The 17,777-nt window shown below is 37.0% G+C and overlaps 5 protein-coding genes across 5 annotated transcripts; 1 reads left to right on the top strand and 4 right to left on the bottom strand.

Moving 5' to 3' along the window:
* Positions 1-77: 77 nt before the first annotated feature.
* Positions 78-3,515, bottom strand: FDP41_010957 (uncharacterized protein; the record flags this gene model as incomplete). Its single annotated transcript, XM_044701312.1, has 1 exon — positions 78-3,515. The coding sequence occupies one exon, from the start codon at positions 3,513-3,515 to the stop codon at positions 78-80; it is 3,438 nt and encodes a 1,145-aa protein (XP_044567692.1).
* Positions 3,516-3,923: 408 nt separating this feature from the next.
* Positions 3,924-5,021, bottom strand: FDP41_010956 (uncharacterized protein; the record flags this gene model as incomplete). Its single annotated transcript, XM_044701311.1, has 1 exon — positions 3,924-5,021. One exon carries the CDS (start codon positions 5,019-5,021, stop codon positions 3,924-3,926), a length of 1,098 nt encoding a protein of 365 aa, XP_044567691.1.
* Positions 5,022-5,496: 475 nt separating this feature from the next.
* On the bottom strand, positions 5,497-7,194 carry FDP41_010955 (uncharacterized protein; the record flags this gene model as incomplete). Its single annotated transcript, XM_044701310.1, has 1 exon — positions 5,497-7,194. One exon carries the CDS (start codon positions 7,192-7,194, stop codon positions 5,497-5,499), a length of 1,698 nt encoding a protein of 565 aa, XP_044567690.1.
* Positions 7,195-7,320: 126 nt separating this feature from the next.
* FDP41_010954 (uncharacterized protein) lies at positions 7,321-10,562 on the bottom strand (the record flags this gene model as incomplete). The annotated part of the gene is made up of 2 exons (XM_044701309.1): positions 7,321-9,574; positions 9,703-10,562. 2 exons carry the CDS (start codon positions 10,560-10,562, stop codon positions 7,321-7,323), a joined length of 3,114 nt encoding a protein of 1,037 aa, XP_044567689.1.
* An 870-nt stretch (positions 10,563-11,432) lies between these two features.
* FDP41_010953 (uncharacterized protein) lies at positions 11,433-17,563 on the top strand (the record flags this gene model as incomplete). The annotated part of the gene is made up of 5 exons (XM_044701308.1): positions 11,433-12,089; positions 12,158-14,033; positions 14,092-14,862; positions 14,913-14,993; positions 15,075-17,563. The coding sequence occupies 5 exons, from the start codon at positions 11,433-11,435 to the stop codon at positions 17,561-17,563; spliced, it is 5,874 nt and encodes a 1,957-aa protein (XP_044567688.1).
* Between the last annotated feature and the right edge of the window lie 214 nt (positions 17,564-17,777).

Genomic DNA, 17,777 nt, shown 5'->3' with positions numbered 1-17,777 from the left:
TTGTTTACAAAACCTCATATTCAAAATATTAAAGGAGAGATTGTCTAGTTTACAAAACATGTAATCGACGGGGAAAATCACTCTTGATCCTTTGTCTTTTGATCTAAATTCATCATCATGGATGTTTCACCATAATTAAAGCCATCTGAACTATTGGTACCAGTCCTGGAATGAGGTGAAAAGGACACCACTGTTCCTGTGGGTGACGAAAGTGCTTCGCTCATGGTGTCAAATAGTTCGTTCTGAACCTCATCTTTTTGATTTTCATTGGAAGGTGGTGATGCTGTGATACGTTCGTCTCCTAAGGTGTATGCCTTAACTGTACTATGCTCTACTTTAGTGTTAATTGAAATTTCATCCCTTGGTGTTAAATTGTCTTGAGTTGTGACAGTGTTTGTAATGTTGGCGTGCTGATGAGTTTCGTCTGGGTTTGAACTTGTTGATGCATTGCTTCTATTTCGTTCTCGCGATAATCCAATTGCTGATTGTACTCTTCTAAAGCTATTTCCTCGAGATCTTTGCATTTTCCATAATGATGGTGTTACATTTTGCAAAGTGAAAGGATGCATTCCACTATCATTGATCATCAGAGAAAGCATATTGGGAGTGTGATAATTGGGATGAGGAGGTGTATTAGAAGAATCCATATCATAATGAAATGCCGTATAGGTTCTAAGCTTTTTCTCCATTCTCGAGTCTTTCCAAAACAACATGAATGGTTCATCTTTTGCAATGCTTACAAAAGCGTTTTCATTAAGGGCTATCAATGACACAATTTCCTGTGTATGTATTTGAACTTTGGCAATATGATGAAACACAGGAGATTGAGCTTTTGGCCCAATGAATATACTTTCAATAATACTGTTGGAAGTTGAGGTATCGGATGTGGAGGCATTACTGGAGGCATGTGAAACAACATTGTTCGTGAGATATTTGGTGGTGTCCCATAACGCAATGCTACCGTCCTCAGCTCCAGTGACAATTACTTTACCAAAATGAAGCGAAATGATTGAGGTGATGTTGCAAGAGTGAGCATCAATTTGTTCTAACACGAGTTTACAGTCTTTCTGTGAAGAAATGTGTTCATCTGTGAACGATAGCATGACTTCGCTAATGTCGAATATAAACAAGCTACTATCTAATGAAATTACCAAGAAGTGATTATTTACAGCTAGTTGTGAGCATTTCTGGTACGGTTTTTTTGTTTGTTCATACAACTCGTGAGCTCTTGAAATAGTAACCATTTTGTTAAATTTCATCTCTCCATGATGGTCAATGTAGGACTTCCACAGGTCTACTTGTCCTATATTGTTGACAGTGCTTACAATCATGTCAAATTCAGAGGAGCCAGATTTTCCAAAGGAGGGTGATGGAGGATTTTTCTCGACCAATCCTGAGGTCAAGCTTGGCTCTGAGTTCACAGGGATACTTGTGAAAACGTTAAATAATTTAAGTTTTGAAAGGACATGGATGCTAGGAGGTGATGGAGCGTCTTGAGTGGTGACATTATTTGCGTCGTTGGAACCAATTGAACTAGTTCTTAATGAGTATGGCCTTAAAACAGTTTCTTTAGAAATAACTTTGTTTTCGTCACAATTGTGCTCTTCAACATTTCCATCTCTTGTATAATTGTATACGAGTAATTCTGGAGATGTTTGAGCGTTAGTGAGAATGGCCGTTCTTGAATATTCATTTGTTTCCAATTCACCATTATATGGAAGTGAAAGGGCAAGTATTTTGACAATAGGCCCGCTATCTGGCCTTTGAATATCTTGCAATAATTCACCAGTAAACCAATTCCAAATATATAACTTGCCATCAATTGAGCTTGAGCAAAATCTTGGTGATCCATCAGAAAAAAGCTCAATGGTGGTCACACTTGTTTCATGAGCAAGCATGGAACGAACAGGAGAAAATATTAAGGGTTGTGATCCTCCAAAGCTCCAAACCGTAGATATATCCCATAATTTGATAGATTTATCCTCAGATCCTGTTAAAATATATTGTGCAAATGGAGTATATTGGAGATATACATTTGCGTCTTCAATGGGAGGTTGAGTTAGAGCAGTTCCTTGAGAGAAAATTGGTACAATACAATTAACAGGTAATTTGTGGTGTTGTAAGCAGGCTATTTTTCTCGAATTTGTAATGTCCCAAATGAAAATTCGTCCATCTTGCAAGCATGCAGCAGCCGGTGAGCTTATTGGATGAACTATAGTTGAATGATACTTTGTTGAACGACATCTATAAAACATATATTCCTCATTAAGAAAGAAATAATGATGAGGAGGCTTCTTTTTCAAAGGTTTGTCAGTGAAATGATGGTCACAATACTGTTCATAATTCCAGAAATTTACATAGTATGGTAAACAGCAAGAATAACTAGTGTCTAAATTTACATTTCTATCATACAGAAGTACGAGTTTTGTAATACTGATCTTGTCATCAAGAGCTGTATCTGCAGAGGTATCTGTAATGACTGTAACCTCCGAAAAAGGATTAGTATTATATTTTGCAATATTACAATTTGGACACTCCTCACAGTAAGCGTATTCTCCATGATGTAGATGTCTATTATTTCGATGATGTGAAGAAGCATTGCTCAAAGAAAGTCCTGTTTGATTTTTTGGAAGTGAATAAACTGTGAAAGGTCCTAATTGTTGAGGAATACCTAATGTGTGAGTAATACTCGAAGAATTATTAGAAGCATTGCTGCCAGTTCTCTTTCGTTGTGGACTGTTGGCCGTATTGAATGATTTAACAGTAGAGGAAGAAAGAGCACTGTTAAAGGAATCGTTCAACTTGCTTGGCAGCGTTGGAGAATCGATAGGTCTGGCCATAGGCGGAACACTCACTTTTTCTCTTTGTGGTGACGAATAATATTCATTGTCAATGGTTTTTCGTAAAGAGTTTGAATAGAGAGCAACAGAAATTTCTTCATCACTCTTTGGAGAATGGCTCGTAAATGGTTTTTGCAATAAATTATTATTACTTTCTACTCGATGATCAAGTGATGTGATAAATTGTTGATGATCATCATCATCTCCATAAGAAGATCCCGGAGGTTTTGCCCGTGTTTCCAAAATTCCAATTCCACCTCCTCTTATTAAATTCAGTGCTGCTTGTTCCAAAGGTGAAGAAAAAGTATTGTGAGTGCCACTTCCACCACTGCTGGCACCTTGTGTGTTTAAAGGATTATTCGATGAAGGGTTTTGTTCGGAATCGGACTGAACAGAGACATCATCAAGATGATGATGTTGAGCCATGGATGGTAGTCCTTCTTGTGATTGAACAGTATATTCATAATAAGTGGAGGTATTATGTAAATGACGATTCATATTCAAATTTTGATTCTGATCGGAATTCAATTGATGTCCTTGCTCCACATTCGGAACTGTTGTTTGATGATGAGAAGCGTCCATGCCACTATCATTCAGAGTCGTAGCTCCAGAATGTGTTGTTGATCTTGTTGAACCTCTTTTGTCATAAAGCCATCGTTTCACATTATTCAACATTTTTTTGATTCTTATTTTGTTCAATTTCGAACTTTGCGTGGTCGATGGGGGTTCATGAATTTCATGCTAATAGTAACCTCTTCACATTTAAATGAAAAAGTAATGTTACAATTTAAGGTGCATTTGGATTTTGTTTTTGAATATGAAAGTATTTATTTCAACAAGAAATTATTGTCAAATTAGGATTTGCCAGTCCAAATTTCGGATAAGTAGGAAATATAAAGATGGTGTGAATGTTAAAAGGAGTGGATATTTCGATCAGTGCTGCTCTCTGCACAGATTCGAGACTTGGATGAGCAATCAAATGTTCAATTTCGAAACGACAGTGATGAGTGAAACAGTCCAAATCTTGTGGAGTGTTTATTGTAACTTTTTGGTTACAATATAATATTACAATAACAATATAATTTACACATTTGCAAGACCAGCATAAACTTGAGATTCAATGCCTGACTCATTAGATCCGAGAGCAATTCTAAAGTATCCTCTTTCTCCCCAATTGGTAGACCATGAATTAACAGCAATCCAATATGGAGTTCCATTTTCACTTCCCCATCCAATCAATGCGACTGCATGACCACCCAAAGCAGTGGTGGAGACATGCTTGTAAACTCCTGACTTGTAATTCAAGAAATCTCTATAAACAGTGAATCCAGCTTGCACAGAACCATAAGTCATGATAGCAATCTTAATTTGGTCAACACCTCGAATAATACTTGCTGATTTGGCCTTGTAAAATCTGAGTGCAGATCCATCCTTGCATTGGGATTGACATGATTGAGCAGAACCAGCTGAAGTTGTTCTTCCTGAAACATAAGGAATGCAAGTATCAGGAACAGTTCCAGTATTGGTCAAGAATCTCCAAGTACTACTCAAATAACCTCCTTGACATCCTCTTTCCAATGAATCACAATCGACTTGATATTCAGGTGAGAGTACAGTATAGGAATTAGCACCAGTGGCCACACAATATCTCTGAGCCAACACATAGGCACTAGAGAAGGCCCAACAAGCACCACAACTTTGTTGATCACGAATTGGAAGAACACATCGTGGCCAAGCAGTTCTAGCATCGAACGAAGCTGGCAATTGAACTCTTACTTCACCTTCAATTCTAGGTGTGTCTGGATCGTTGGGTAACAAACTCAAACCAAATAAAGAATTTCTGAGGTGTCCAATGGTCATATTTTCGAAACGAGCGTATTTGGTGGCTTTCCATCCAATGGTATGATTGGTGTTAATTCTTTCAATGAGATCATCATCATTGGCAGGTGTAGTACCATTTACCACTTCAGGTTTGTGTGGTTTTACAGGTCTAGTGGAATTGTTGTGATGTTGTCCACCATGATTATGAGAAGGTTTGGTCTTCTTGGAGGCTGGTTTGCCATTCTTTTGTGTACGTCCATAGATGGTAGTGGCTGATAAAGACAAGTAGCACAATGCCACAATACAGGCAAGTAGGAATAGATGTAGAGCTGATTTTCTGATGATGGCTGAAGTTGCCATTGTTCTCGAGTTATTGGTTTTTTTTGTGATGTCAGTACGAGTGGCAGCAACACCCAGTTTTATACGTTTTTCAACATGCGCACATGAAGATGAAAACAAAATACGGAATTATCTGTTTACGTAATAAGAGTAATATTGCCCATGTTTGAAAAGGAAGAATTTGCATAAGGAGAAGTGTGGGTGACGTTCGTCATCCATTGGTGTCGCATTTTAGAATCTCTTGATGATTTGTAATTCGACAATATCTCTCTGTGCATGTCTACAGTAAAATATAAGTTTGAGAATTGTCACAAATCATTAATGCTAGCATTAGTAGCAGTCAAATGAAGAAAAGCCCTATTTGATACATGAGAAAGAAATAAAAAGGAAAATATTTTACTTACTGCATCGATGTTGACTATTTTAATAATTATCAACATCAACTACCATATTTCAACACGCTAACCCTCAGAGAGGCTTTCATGTCCATCTTCTCTTAAAATGATGTAAATGTTTTCAAAAATTCAATTTCCTGTGGAGTACTCTCTCGATTCATGATCTTATTTCGATGGGGGAACCTTCCAAATTGTTGAATTATGTCTCTGTGTTGCTCTGCAAAACGTAAATAAGGTTCAAAGGTAGAATCTTCTTCTACGAGAGAATTAAATAATTGACATGATAATTCTTGAAGAGAGAGATCTTCTGAATGTTCGAGCGGAAAATAGAACCACATTCTTTCTAGGGGTGTGTGTAATTTCTTATCGGTTTGATTCTCGAGACACCATTTAGAAAGCTTTTGTGCAATGTGGTCGAAACTAAAAGCTTGGGGAGAATTGCGATACATATTTCTTGGAAATTGATCGAGCATGATGATACAAGCCAAGAGTGTTCGTTCGGATTGTTTGGAGAGCACTTTTTGAATGTCATGCTGATTGCTCTTTTCAAATACGAGCTCTAATTTGTATGCCAAATTTAACAACATGGGCTCAAAGGATGTTTGAATGTGACGATCAATTTCTAGAGATGATCGAAACCACCAACCAGTCCGTTGAGGATCATTGTCAAACCAAAATTTCAATATTCTTTCCTGTAGAGGTGGAAATAAAAGCATGTCATCCATTTGTGATAGCAGTGAGAGATCCACTGAGGTGGGAAATGTGATTCCCTTAAATCCTGCATACAAATTGAAAGGATTTGACCATGAGGTTGATGGTAGAAGTCTCATTAATGCATGTCGAACCACAACTGGCATTGTATAAATGGTTTTCAAATTTTCACATAGTGTTCGATGGTTTCTTTCGTCAATCCAATCTTCCAAATAGGTCACTAAACAACCATCGTCGTCGACCTGAGTGTAGTTTCTTGGAATGTTACTTTCATTTTGTGTTAAGATTTTCACCCATTGAATTTGTTTGGCGTCATCTGAAGCTTGACCATACACTTGATTGTTCTTCTCAGACATTACTATACCTAATACAGTGGAAATGATGAAATGAAATTGAATTTTGATATTTGGATCACCTGCTTTCATTCTTCTCTTCAGTTCTTCATTTAACTCTTTTCGAAAATGAATATCATCAGAAGTAGTTGATATTTTCATGGTTGCTAAATTTTCTGAATTTGAGTCGACTGATTCTGTTTTGTTGTCAACACCAACAACAGTATTTTCATCTTGGTGATAATAGATAGAATCGAGAGAATAAATTGGAGCATATGTAAAATAAACATAATCTGACTTAATTCCAGTTTCTTCCTCTAATTCTCGTAATGCTCCCTCTCGAATCGTTTCATCAACATTTAAGTGGCCTCCTGGAAGAGCAAGTAAGTTCTTACCTGGAGGCTTTCCTCTTCGAATCATGAGAATTTTAAATGCAGAAACATCTTGTGTGGTTTTTTCAAGCTCCATTTTAAGGAGAAGCACGCTGACAGCAGGCACAGGCGAATCTGGAAACATGCTTTTTGGAGGCTTAGTTGTGGATTGATTCGTGTTGTTTTTAGCTTGAGAAGGAGGAGAATCAAGAGTTTGAGTTGAGTAGAATCGTAGCACTGTATCGGAATGGTGATGACTTGGGATGAAATGCTTTCCGAAAAAATTTTTCTTCAAGCCAAATCCCGATAATGATAAGAATGGTTGCAATAATAGTGATGATGAACAACTGTGTTGTTTCGTAAGCAGCACACGCCAAGATAACATTTTTTTTAATTTAATTTTCAAAATTTTAGTGGACTTTCAAAATAGGTTCACGAGCTCGCAATCCATCTTTAAATGACATGTGTGTCTCCCTGTGGTGATCAATGTGTTTTGTAATGATGATTAAAATTACAGAGTGGGTGGATGAATGACATTTGTCATCATCGCAGCTGATGTCCCACTATACCTCATTAGAAAGTGCCCAATTCTTTCGAGCGTGCCTTTGAATTTTTCCATTGCCACTGGGTGCTTATTAGCTATGATCGCAATAAATCGATGTACAATGGCCAGAGAAGTTAATTGTTTTTGGAAAGCTTCGTTTGTGTGTAATGAAAATCCATTTCTCATTGCTTGTACCTCAATTTCTTCCAACTGTTTAAAATACATGACTAATAAATATAAAATTCCCAAATTTAAATATGAAATGTTGATGGCGTCTTCGGGAATCTGATGAATAATATCTTTCATTTGGTCTGCATACTGGAACATGACAGTGGTATATTGCATTTGATCAGTCTGACCATCATTGTATAATTTCTGATTGCGCATGGTCTCATGAAGCATAAGGATACTACATGACAATGAAAAGAGATCAGTCAACATGGCCAATGGTGAAGAAATGACTGAGTTTTGATCTCCATAAAAGTGCTGAGGTCTTGCTTTAGCATGGATCTTAATCTTCTTTCTGATAAGGAAAGAGAGCGTGAGATAGATCTTAATATTGTCTGACGTGAGTGGTTGCATGGTCACAGCTAAAACCTCTGCTGGTATTGTACCTGTCAAATAGAAGAAAGAAGTAAGCATTGACATTCCCACCAATGACTTGAAGGAAAAGGTGGTGTCATCCCACAAGCACGCAGATGTGATCGGTCCATTGAGTGAACTTGACAATGAAGCATGTGAAACAGAAGGTTGTGTAAAGTCGATCAACCCGTTCACGTATTCAAGTCCTCTCTCCATCATAAAACTAATTTCATCTACTTTCATTCCCATGAATAGTCTCATTTTCATCAACACCATGACATCATTTGGAAGATTTGTAAATACTGAGTATTGATTAAGGGTTCCGGTTGTATCTTCATCATCAGGCAACGTAGGACAGTTCAGGAATGATCTGTTTGCGTAATTTGGAATTTTCTTTTCTAACGATTTATCAGCCATAAATAAATATCTTTTTGCTTTTTTCACATTTCCAACAAAATAACAATAATTTGCCAAAACAAGATTCCTAGCCAATGCATAATTTGAGTCATAAATTTGACTCTGACGCATTGGAGCAGATTGATCTAAATTATCAACATTAGAAGGTAAAATAAATTCTGATTTCCTAAATGCTAATTCTGCTTCCTCATAATTTTTAAACACAACACTTGTCGTAGCGTGAATGGCATATAAGAGTGACATTAAATCTTTTCCAAATGCCGTGTTCATCGCCTCTGTTCCGAATAAATACGGGTCGAATACCTCATTTGGGATTAAAGAAAATCCGACCGAAACATATCTGAAGAAAAATTCGAATATTGATTTTCTGAAAAAGGAAGGATCAATATTTGGTGATTGTTGTTGAAGTTGTGGTGGTTGTTGTTGATGAAGAGTGTTCAGTGTACCTAATTGATTGTTATAGAGTATACTCGAAGAATTCGTCACGACCACACCTGGAGAGTTTTGAGTTTGTGCTAATAAGGTCAAATGTTCGAATTGTTGTTGATTATTGGTCAAACCTTGTGGCATGATCGAATTACCCATAGATGTCTGCATTGTCGAAGAGCTTTGAATTAGTGATTGTTGATCGGAAGATTTCTTTTTCTTGGGGAACGAATATGCTTCTAGAGTCTCATCACGTCTGTCATTAATCACAGGCATTGCTGATGAAGAGCTTGATCCAATGCCATTCTGTGAAATATCATGAACAACAGTTCCTGGTAATGAATTTCTTTTTGTGAGGCTTTGTGGTGACAATGGACATTCTGAAGGATTTTGTGAAACACTCTTTCGTTTTTTCTTATTTGAAGAGGAAGTTTTTGAATTTGAGTTTGAATTTCCTTGCCATCTAAATGTGAAAATTTCAAATGCGTTTGTGGCTTCATTGGAGTTTGATCCTCCTGTTGAGCTTGACATGCCCGATGTTGCAGAAACGGAAGAAATGTTTGAATCTACTGATCCTCTTCTTGGCAATAATGCAGAACTTACTGCTGAAAGAGGAGTCGATGTGAAAAAGCTTCCCGAAGATCCTCCACCAGTGACCATTGTAATACTTGATACATCATTGCCTGCTGGTACGGGTATCGCTCGTTGATACACTCTTCGTTGTTTTTTTGGTGTTGTGTAATTGCATGGTAATCCTTGTTTTTCACAATATCCACAGGATGGTAATTTTCTATCACTGTTGTGGTCGTGCACATCATCATCACAGATATTCATCGTCATCAGTGGAAGTGTCATCATAATTGTGTGATCACATATCAATGAAATCATAATATGGTGGTTAGAGAATTTAAAACATCAACATACCATCGTTTATGTCGTTCGCGACACCGTGAACAAGCAATTGGATGCAGATTTGCTTCTTTGCTTTGATTGACAGTGTTGTCCTCCGTGATTGCCGTTGATGACGATGTGGCTGATGCAGCTATGGTTGTTGTTGAAGATAAATTTGCGTTCAAAGAAGGCACTGTACTGTTCATGCCACAGGTTGATAAAATGGGGATGTTTTTTGATGTTGTTGTTGGTGACAGATTCATTGTTTGTTGTTGGTGCGTTAGAGCTAATTTTTCCGCAGTGTGCTGCCTCGGAGGGTGATTCTCTCCAACGTTGGAAGTGGTAAGTACTACGTTAGTGCTGTTATCTGCACCACGGAGATCGTTGGGTTGTTGAATCAGGAACTGCTGAGATGTGTTATTGGGAAGGTGAAGGTGTTGTATCATCAAGGGATGACTCACTCCTTCAGCTTGATTCATAGAGGTCATCATGAAGGAATTTAAAGAGTTCATCATATCCTCATCATTGAGAAGTGAATCCAAAAATTGTACGTGATACACGGAAGAAGAAGAGGATGTGGTTAATGTTGCTACTGAAGAGGCTGAAAGTTGTTGTTGTTGCTGCTGCTGCTGTTGGATGTTGCTATCGTGATGTTGGATCGGAATGGGCTGTGCGGAGTTGCTATTGCTTGGTGATTGAAACACATGCGCGCTTTGTGGTTGCATGTAGGCATTGATGTTGTTGTTGTTATTTGGAGAGCTGTCGGCCTGTCCAAATAAGATGTTGTTGGCTGATGGTGGTTGATTCATGATGGAGGCTCTTTGCTGCAATTCTTGTTGTTGGGAAATTTTGGATGTTGTTGATAAAGGCGCTGTATTGCTTTGCATGTACATTGGATGGTTGAACATGTGATAAGAGGAAGGTGGTATTGGTATGTAGGGGTTTTGGGTTCAGCCTGCAGAAGTAAAAGAACAGGAATGAAAGAAAGAATGAAAGAAAGGACAGATAACAACAATAACTCCGCGTTGTTGTTCTTCTCTTGCGTAAAATAATCTTCTTTTCAAGTCTTTCAAGGTGAGCTGGTTGTGGAAGGGTCTTGCTGCTTCGATGATGATGAAAACATTATCGAACCGGAAACGAAAGGATGGCCTCTGATTCTTGTTAATGAATCAACCCCCTCAATTTCAGTAAATCATGAATCAAGCTGTTGCTGCTTGTGTGTGTTCACGAGCTGTTTTTTCTTGCTTGTGGAATGATTTTTGGTATTCACCTGAGCTAGAGTGAATATTCAATGTTATCCGAATATTCAATGATTCGCCTGTTCTGGCTTGGTGGTCTATGCACAGAGAGAAGTCGATGAAGAGACAAAATGTAACAGACAGTAAATGAGTGTCTTCAAAAAACAGAGGATGGAAGTAAAAGAAGAACAACCAGCAGCAACAAGGATGAACCTGTTTTTTTGATTTTTGTAGGCACAAAAATGTAGAAATCGAGCAACCATTTTCTCTTCGCTCAGACTTTTTAAATCGGGTCATGACCAATTATGCTAAGCGTACGATTAGTTGTGAGTCCCATCAAGACAACTCGGAAGAGAGATAAGGGTCAATATTATCAATAACATTGCTCTCAAATTTTTGCCGATGATCACTGACACACTTATGTGCGCCTTTTCATTGTTGGGGAGTTATAAGTGTTGAAGGAATAGCCATTTCCAAAAAAAACAAACGCAATAGCATTGTTGAAACAACAATCGTTTACAAAAAATGTTGCGAAAATCGAGAGGAATTGTGGCTGCCAAACGGATGGCTATTATTTCCGATACCTCCTGCAAGAGAGATCCTCTCATTGTGAAGAATAAGAAAGATAACATTTGCTTTTTTTCGTTCCATAGAATATTGTCATCCACCCAATCGACTAGACAATTCTCTTCAAGTACAATACATTTAAATAATCGTAATCATCATCGAATGGGACCAAATAGTAGAATTAAAAAGATTCGGATTGGCTCTATTGAATTATATAATTCAAGCAAGGAAGAAAATAATCTCAATGATGATGACACATTATTGTCCATACCCAATTTTTCATTGTTCGGAGAAGACATTTCTGAGCTGGAACACCAGCAAGAAATTCTCTCTCATTTAAAATGGATGGCCATGAAGGACAAATTGGGGCAAGACATGTTTTTAATTGGTCATTATGGTGAATTGAAGAGACATCTGGCATTTACCTATTGCCAACTCACAAAACGAAAAGTTGAATATGTTTGCATCACAAAAGACACAAGCGAACACGACTTTAAACAAAGAAGAGAAATTGAATCTAATTCTGCATACTATGTTGATCAAGCTGCTGTCCGTGCTGCTAAGAATGGTGCGATCTTAATTATGGACGGCTTAGAAAAGGCAGATAAAAATATTGTAAGTGTGTTTGACAATCAATGACTGCTGTTTGGTTCAAAACAATTGAAACATTCTATTGTCCAAAGTTACCAATTTTGAACAATCTAATGGAAAATAGAGAAATGGCTCTTGAATCAGGAACCATGTTAATTTCTCCTCAACGATACAAACAATTAATCGAAGAAGAAGGTAAAACAGAAGAGGAATTACGATTAATGAAAATTGAACCTACACACGAGGATTTTCGAATTATTGCAATGGGATTACCAGTGCCTCCTTATGAAGGCAACACTTTGGATCCTCCTCTTCGATCCAGATTTAATTGCAGAATGATTGATCTGCCAAGTATGGAGACAATTTTTAACGCGCTTGCGAATCACCACAAAGGCGACCCTGAAAAGTTCTTCTCGTTTTTAACCTTAGAGCAGAAAACTGAATTATTTTCTACATTGATAAGATTTACACAGTCCATTGTACAATTGGACAATATATTAATGAGTAGCAAGACCTCGATTAATACGGACAGTAAGACGGGTGCAGTCGAATTATTACCACGATTTCCAATTGAAAATCTGAAGAATTTATTGGAAATGATTCATGACTATCGTCATGACCTTGTGAAATCCAAAGATGAAATTAAGAGGCTGCTATACCTCCTTTATCCAGCTACTTTGTTCTTATCGAGAGGACACAAAGATGAAAAACATGAGAATCATCACAAAATGATTGAGATTATTGAGGAACATTTGGACCAATGTGCATCTGCCATTCATCACATTCTTTCGCAAAGCTCCAGTGGCGATAATGATCATTCTGCATCTTCTCATTCCAGTACATTTGATGAATGTCTCAAAGAAACTACTCTTGAGGAATTCAACACTATTGGATTTACGCTCATTGAAAAACACAAAAAGTTATTGGAGGACATGCTGAAGTCTCACAAATGTCACAGAGATTTATGTCTTGTTGGTCCTAAAGGATCAGGAAAATCACTCATAGCTCACGCCTTTGCGTCCATGTTAGGTTACAAAACAATTGTGGTGTTTCCAATGTACAAAGAAATGACTTCAAAAGACTTATTGCAAAAAAGAGGAACCACTATGAGTGGAGATACCGTGTGGAAAAATTCTGTGTTGATTGATGCCATGAAGGATGGGCAGATTTGTGTCTTGGATGGAGTTGATCGACTGGGAACTGACATTTTACTTTCCATACAATCATTAATTCAAGAGCGGGTGCTCTATTTGTATAATGGTACTCGATACATTTCACACAATTATTTTGATAAGCTCATGTCAGAGGGTAACTATTCTGAGAAGGATTTGAACGACAAAGGAATATTCAAAATACATCCTTCATTCAGAATTATTGCTATTGGGTTAAGCGAGCAGCTAGATTGGCTTTCTTTGGAATTGTTTAACATGTTCCATTTTCATGTGGTTTCCAATTTATCTGTAGAAGAAGAAATCTCCTTATTGAGCTCTAGAGTGGAAAATACCCAAAAATCTCATCATCTTATTCGTTCTCTTGTTTTGATTAAGAACGAGTATAATTCTCTGGAGCAGAACGAAGATCAACGATTAATTTCAATGAGAGATTTAATTCGAATTGCTAAACGAGCCATACGTTTCAAAGATGAAAATTTATTAACCTTGTTAGAACGAACCACCATGACCTATCTTCTTCCAAAGCACCATTCTGATTTATTGAAGAAGATTGTCCAAAAATATAGCGATATCACCACTACTTCTCTAAAAACATGTGAAAAATCTGAAATTCAAATCGAAAAAACATCCAATCATTTAAGAATTGATGATATTCAGGTTGAGCTTCATCACCATGCTAATTTATTACTTGTACCAAAACCATATTTTATAGAAAACCAAAGTCATGCGGCAGTTATGAAAGCCATGTTAAAAGACCACCTATTAATGGATCACACTCTGCTCATTGGTTATCAAGGTAAGAAGACACATACTTAAATATTATAATTTTATTTCAATGCATTTATATTTGAAAGGTGTTGGAAAAAACAAAATTACGGATCAATTTATAAATCTAATGCAAAGCGAACGAGAATACATGCAGCTGCATCGTGACATTACCATAGCATCTCTTACTGTGGTTCCATCTGTGGTTGATGGTGTGTTAAAATATATTGATTCTCCGCTCGTCAGAGCTGTGAAATATGGCAGAATTTTAGTATTGGATGAAATTGATAAATGTAACATTGAAACTGTGTCAATTTTGAAATCACTCATTGAAGATGGAAATATGGTGTTGGGAGACGGCAGAAGAATTGTCACCATGCAAGAGTACGAAAAAAGAAAGTATTTGAAAGATGCCAATTTAGATCGCCTTCTTCCAATTGTGAAAGGTTTTAGAATTATTGCCTTAGCAAATCCTCCAAATTTTCCTTTCCATGGAAATGAATTTTATTCTTCGAGTGGAGATATTTTTTCAACTCATTTTGTCAGCAATGTGGACGTTGATAGTGAAATCAAGCTCTTGCAAAGCTATGCTCCAACTGTACCAGAATTAATCATTAGAAAATTGAGTGCTGTATTTAATGATTTACGAGTGGCAGTTGAAGACGGAATTATTCAATATCCTTATTCAACGAGAGAATTGGTACACATTGTGAAACATTTGCAGGCTTTCCCATCTGAAACTACTCTTCAGGATGCCATTGCCAACGTTTTTGATTTTGATTCATTTGATCGAGAGACACTCGAATTTATCAGTAAGATTTTCCAAAAACATGAAATTCCAGTTTCATTCAAAAATTCAGGTAAGTTATTATCATTATGCGATCTCTTCTCATGTGATTCATTCGATTAGAACAGTTTTCGATACGGATCGCCCAAGAAATACCACTTATCAAAAGCAATGAAGGAAAGAATATGTGTGTACTTTTGAACAGTAAGTAATATTGTGCTAGAAACTTTTGTTGACACTGATTTACAAACAATAATAACCGCACTGTACGAATTTATTAATCAGATGCTGATCTAACAAATGCTTGTGAAATTCAACAGGTATCCTTTTTCATTAATAATTACAGAAGTCCTCAAATGTACTATGCAGCCTATGAAGAACCTGATTCAGGAGCTTTTGCAACCAAAAATCCTTCCAACAAGTACACAAATTTAATGGAATTTAGTGAACTTCGATATGTCATTAATTTACCTTGCAACAAGGCAAAATATATTGTCTCGTTGGAAGATTCTGTTCATGTGCTGTCAGTATCGAATCCTTTTGGATTGATTCATTTTGAAAGTAATCAATGTGACTCTTTCACGATCACAGAACTCTATCCACTACATTCTCGACTTGGAACTAATTCTCAGTTCTTTTCCTTGAAGAAACTCAACACCATTGCCTTAATGTCTGCCAAAACTCAACGACCAGAAAGATTTTCACCTCTTTCTTCAATCATGATGGAAGCTACGGACAGTACCACCATGATGGACGTAGAGTTATATGCCTTTTTATATTGTCCTAAAGGAAACAAAAAATTTGATGTGGAAATTTCATATCAAGAGAAGATTTACAAATCAACGGCCAAGAGGACAAGAGAAATTCCATTCCAAATATTGACAAAATTTGCAAATTCTCATTCCATGTGTTTGGTGTTCCAAGAAGGATCCTTCACCATTGCAGTGTTGAATTTTTCGACTTGGGATTCTTCAAAATCTGTTCGAAAAGGAACTCTGCCTCACACTGCACATGTGTTACATTTTCCATTTCCTATTCGTACAATCCATTGGATTTCACCAAATTCATTCCTTGTATTGGAACATGATGAAGTAGCACCAAACTGGAAACTTGTTGAACTTGTTATGAATGGAAACGAATTAAGAACTTGTATTAAGCTCGTGAACGAGCTTTCAAATGTGACTCTCAAGAACTTTGATCTATTCACATGCATTGGAAATGAAAATAATTTTTTCGCTCGACCCAACAGCCAGTTGCTTTCTGAAAGCATTCTGATTAGACACTTGATGAAAAACGATGAGTATCTCACCATTCAAGCTGATTTATCTTTGAAGAAAGGAAATCCCAATATTTCAAACGTGGACATGACCTTCCTCAACAAGACAAACCAATTACTCATGATTCATCACCGAGATGCATCCACCACTGTTGGTGCCACAATGGAAGTTTTGAATTTTCAACGAAACACTTACCGCAAAATTACACCTCCAGAAAGAATGCTCAAATCCATCTCCAATTCGAACACTCCTTTGATGCAAAATTCATTTGTAGAGCTCAGTAATGGATATGTGGCACTCCTCCACGCTGAAAATCAACTGCTTCTTTTCAACCTCAATATTGACAAATTGTCAGAGGAAGCTCTCAGCTGGCAACAATTTAATACATCCAAAACATCTACAAAAGAATCACTTGAAATTGAATACATTGATCAAAGTAATAGGGAAGCTACTTTTCCAAAGCATGGAAAAGAAGATGATTTACCGCATGTAGGAGGTAACACATTTGCTGGAGGTTCTGGTGGCAGTGATACTGCTGGTCTAGGTGGATTTGGTGGTCCCTATCGATTAGCAAAGAAGGGAAATCCTGTCCTACAAGTTTCAGATGAAGTGAAAAAAAAAGTGAGTAAGGAAATATTGGAACGAGCTCGAAAAATGGCTGAAGAAGCTTATCAAAAAAGACTTCAAGAAATTGACATGTCTAAGGATGAAATGAATCTCTACGCCCAATACAAGAATAATGTCACGCAACAAATTGATCAATTAAGAAAAACATTAAGTTCACTAAAATGGAAGGATGAAGAAGAAGAACGTGTTTGGGTTAAAAATCAAACAAGTGGAGAAATTGATGATAATAAGATTGTTGAAGGTATAGTTGGAGAGAAGAATATTTACAAAAAGAGAGCTACCGAAGATGAAAAACACAAATCCAAACACCTTCCTAAAAAGAAAAAAATTCATTTTGTCATGGATGTGTCTGCCAGCATGTACAGATTTAATGGACAAGATGAACGATTGGACAAACTTCTCGAAATTGCAGTCATCATTATGGAGAGCTTTAAAGGATTTGAGGATCGATATGAATACAAAATTACTGGTCACTCTGGTCAAACAAGTTGTCTCGAATTGGTTCACAGAGGAAAACCCCCACAAGATGAAAAAGAACGTCTCAAAATTCTCTTGAAAATGCATGCTCATTCTCAATACTGTTGGAGTGGAGATTCCACATTAAGGGCCATGAAAGAAGCATCCAAACAAAAAGATTTTGATTTTGTGGTTGTTTTTTCAGATGCCAATTTATCTCGTTATGGAATTGAACCTCAAGATTTAGCACAAGCTCTCAAAAAGAATGTATATATTGTGTTCATTGCATCCATGTTTAATGAGGCACAACAATTAACACAAGCACTTCCCTCTTCGAATGGATTTGTGTGTCTGGATACTCGAGAATTGTCCACCACGTTCAAAAAGATACTCTCTCAAAACATTTTAAAGTAAAAAGAGAAGTTGCGTTCGAGTCGTTTCGAGGCGTATATCTTTCTCAACACACAATATGTTCGTTTAACGCCTTTTAAACGGTAACATAACTAGAAAATTGCAGAAATTCAATCGATTCATTTTGATTGAGCGATCAATAGAATCCTCCGATTCCAAGAGATTGTGTGTCTTTGTTCTCAGAATGAGTGCACATTTTCTCCTTTCGGTAATAGAG

Source organism: Naegleria fowleri (assembly GCF_008403515.1).
Source record: "Naegleria fowleri strain ATCC 30894 chromosome Unknown tig7, whole genome shotgun sequence".
In the NCBI taxonomy this organism is placed as follows: domain Eukaryota; phylum Heterolobosea; class Eutetramitea; order Acrasida; family Naegleriidae; genus Naegleria; species Naegleria fowleri.
This window is presented reverse-complemented; position numbering and strand designations above follow the sequence as displayed.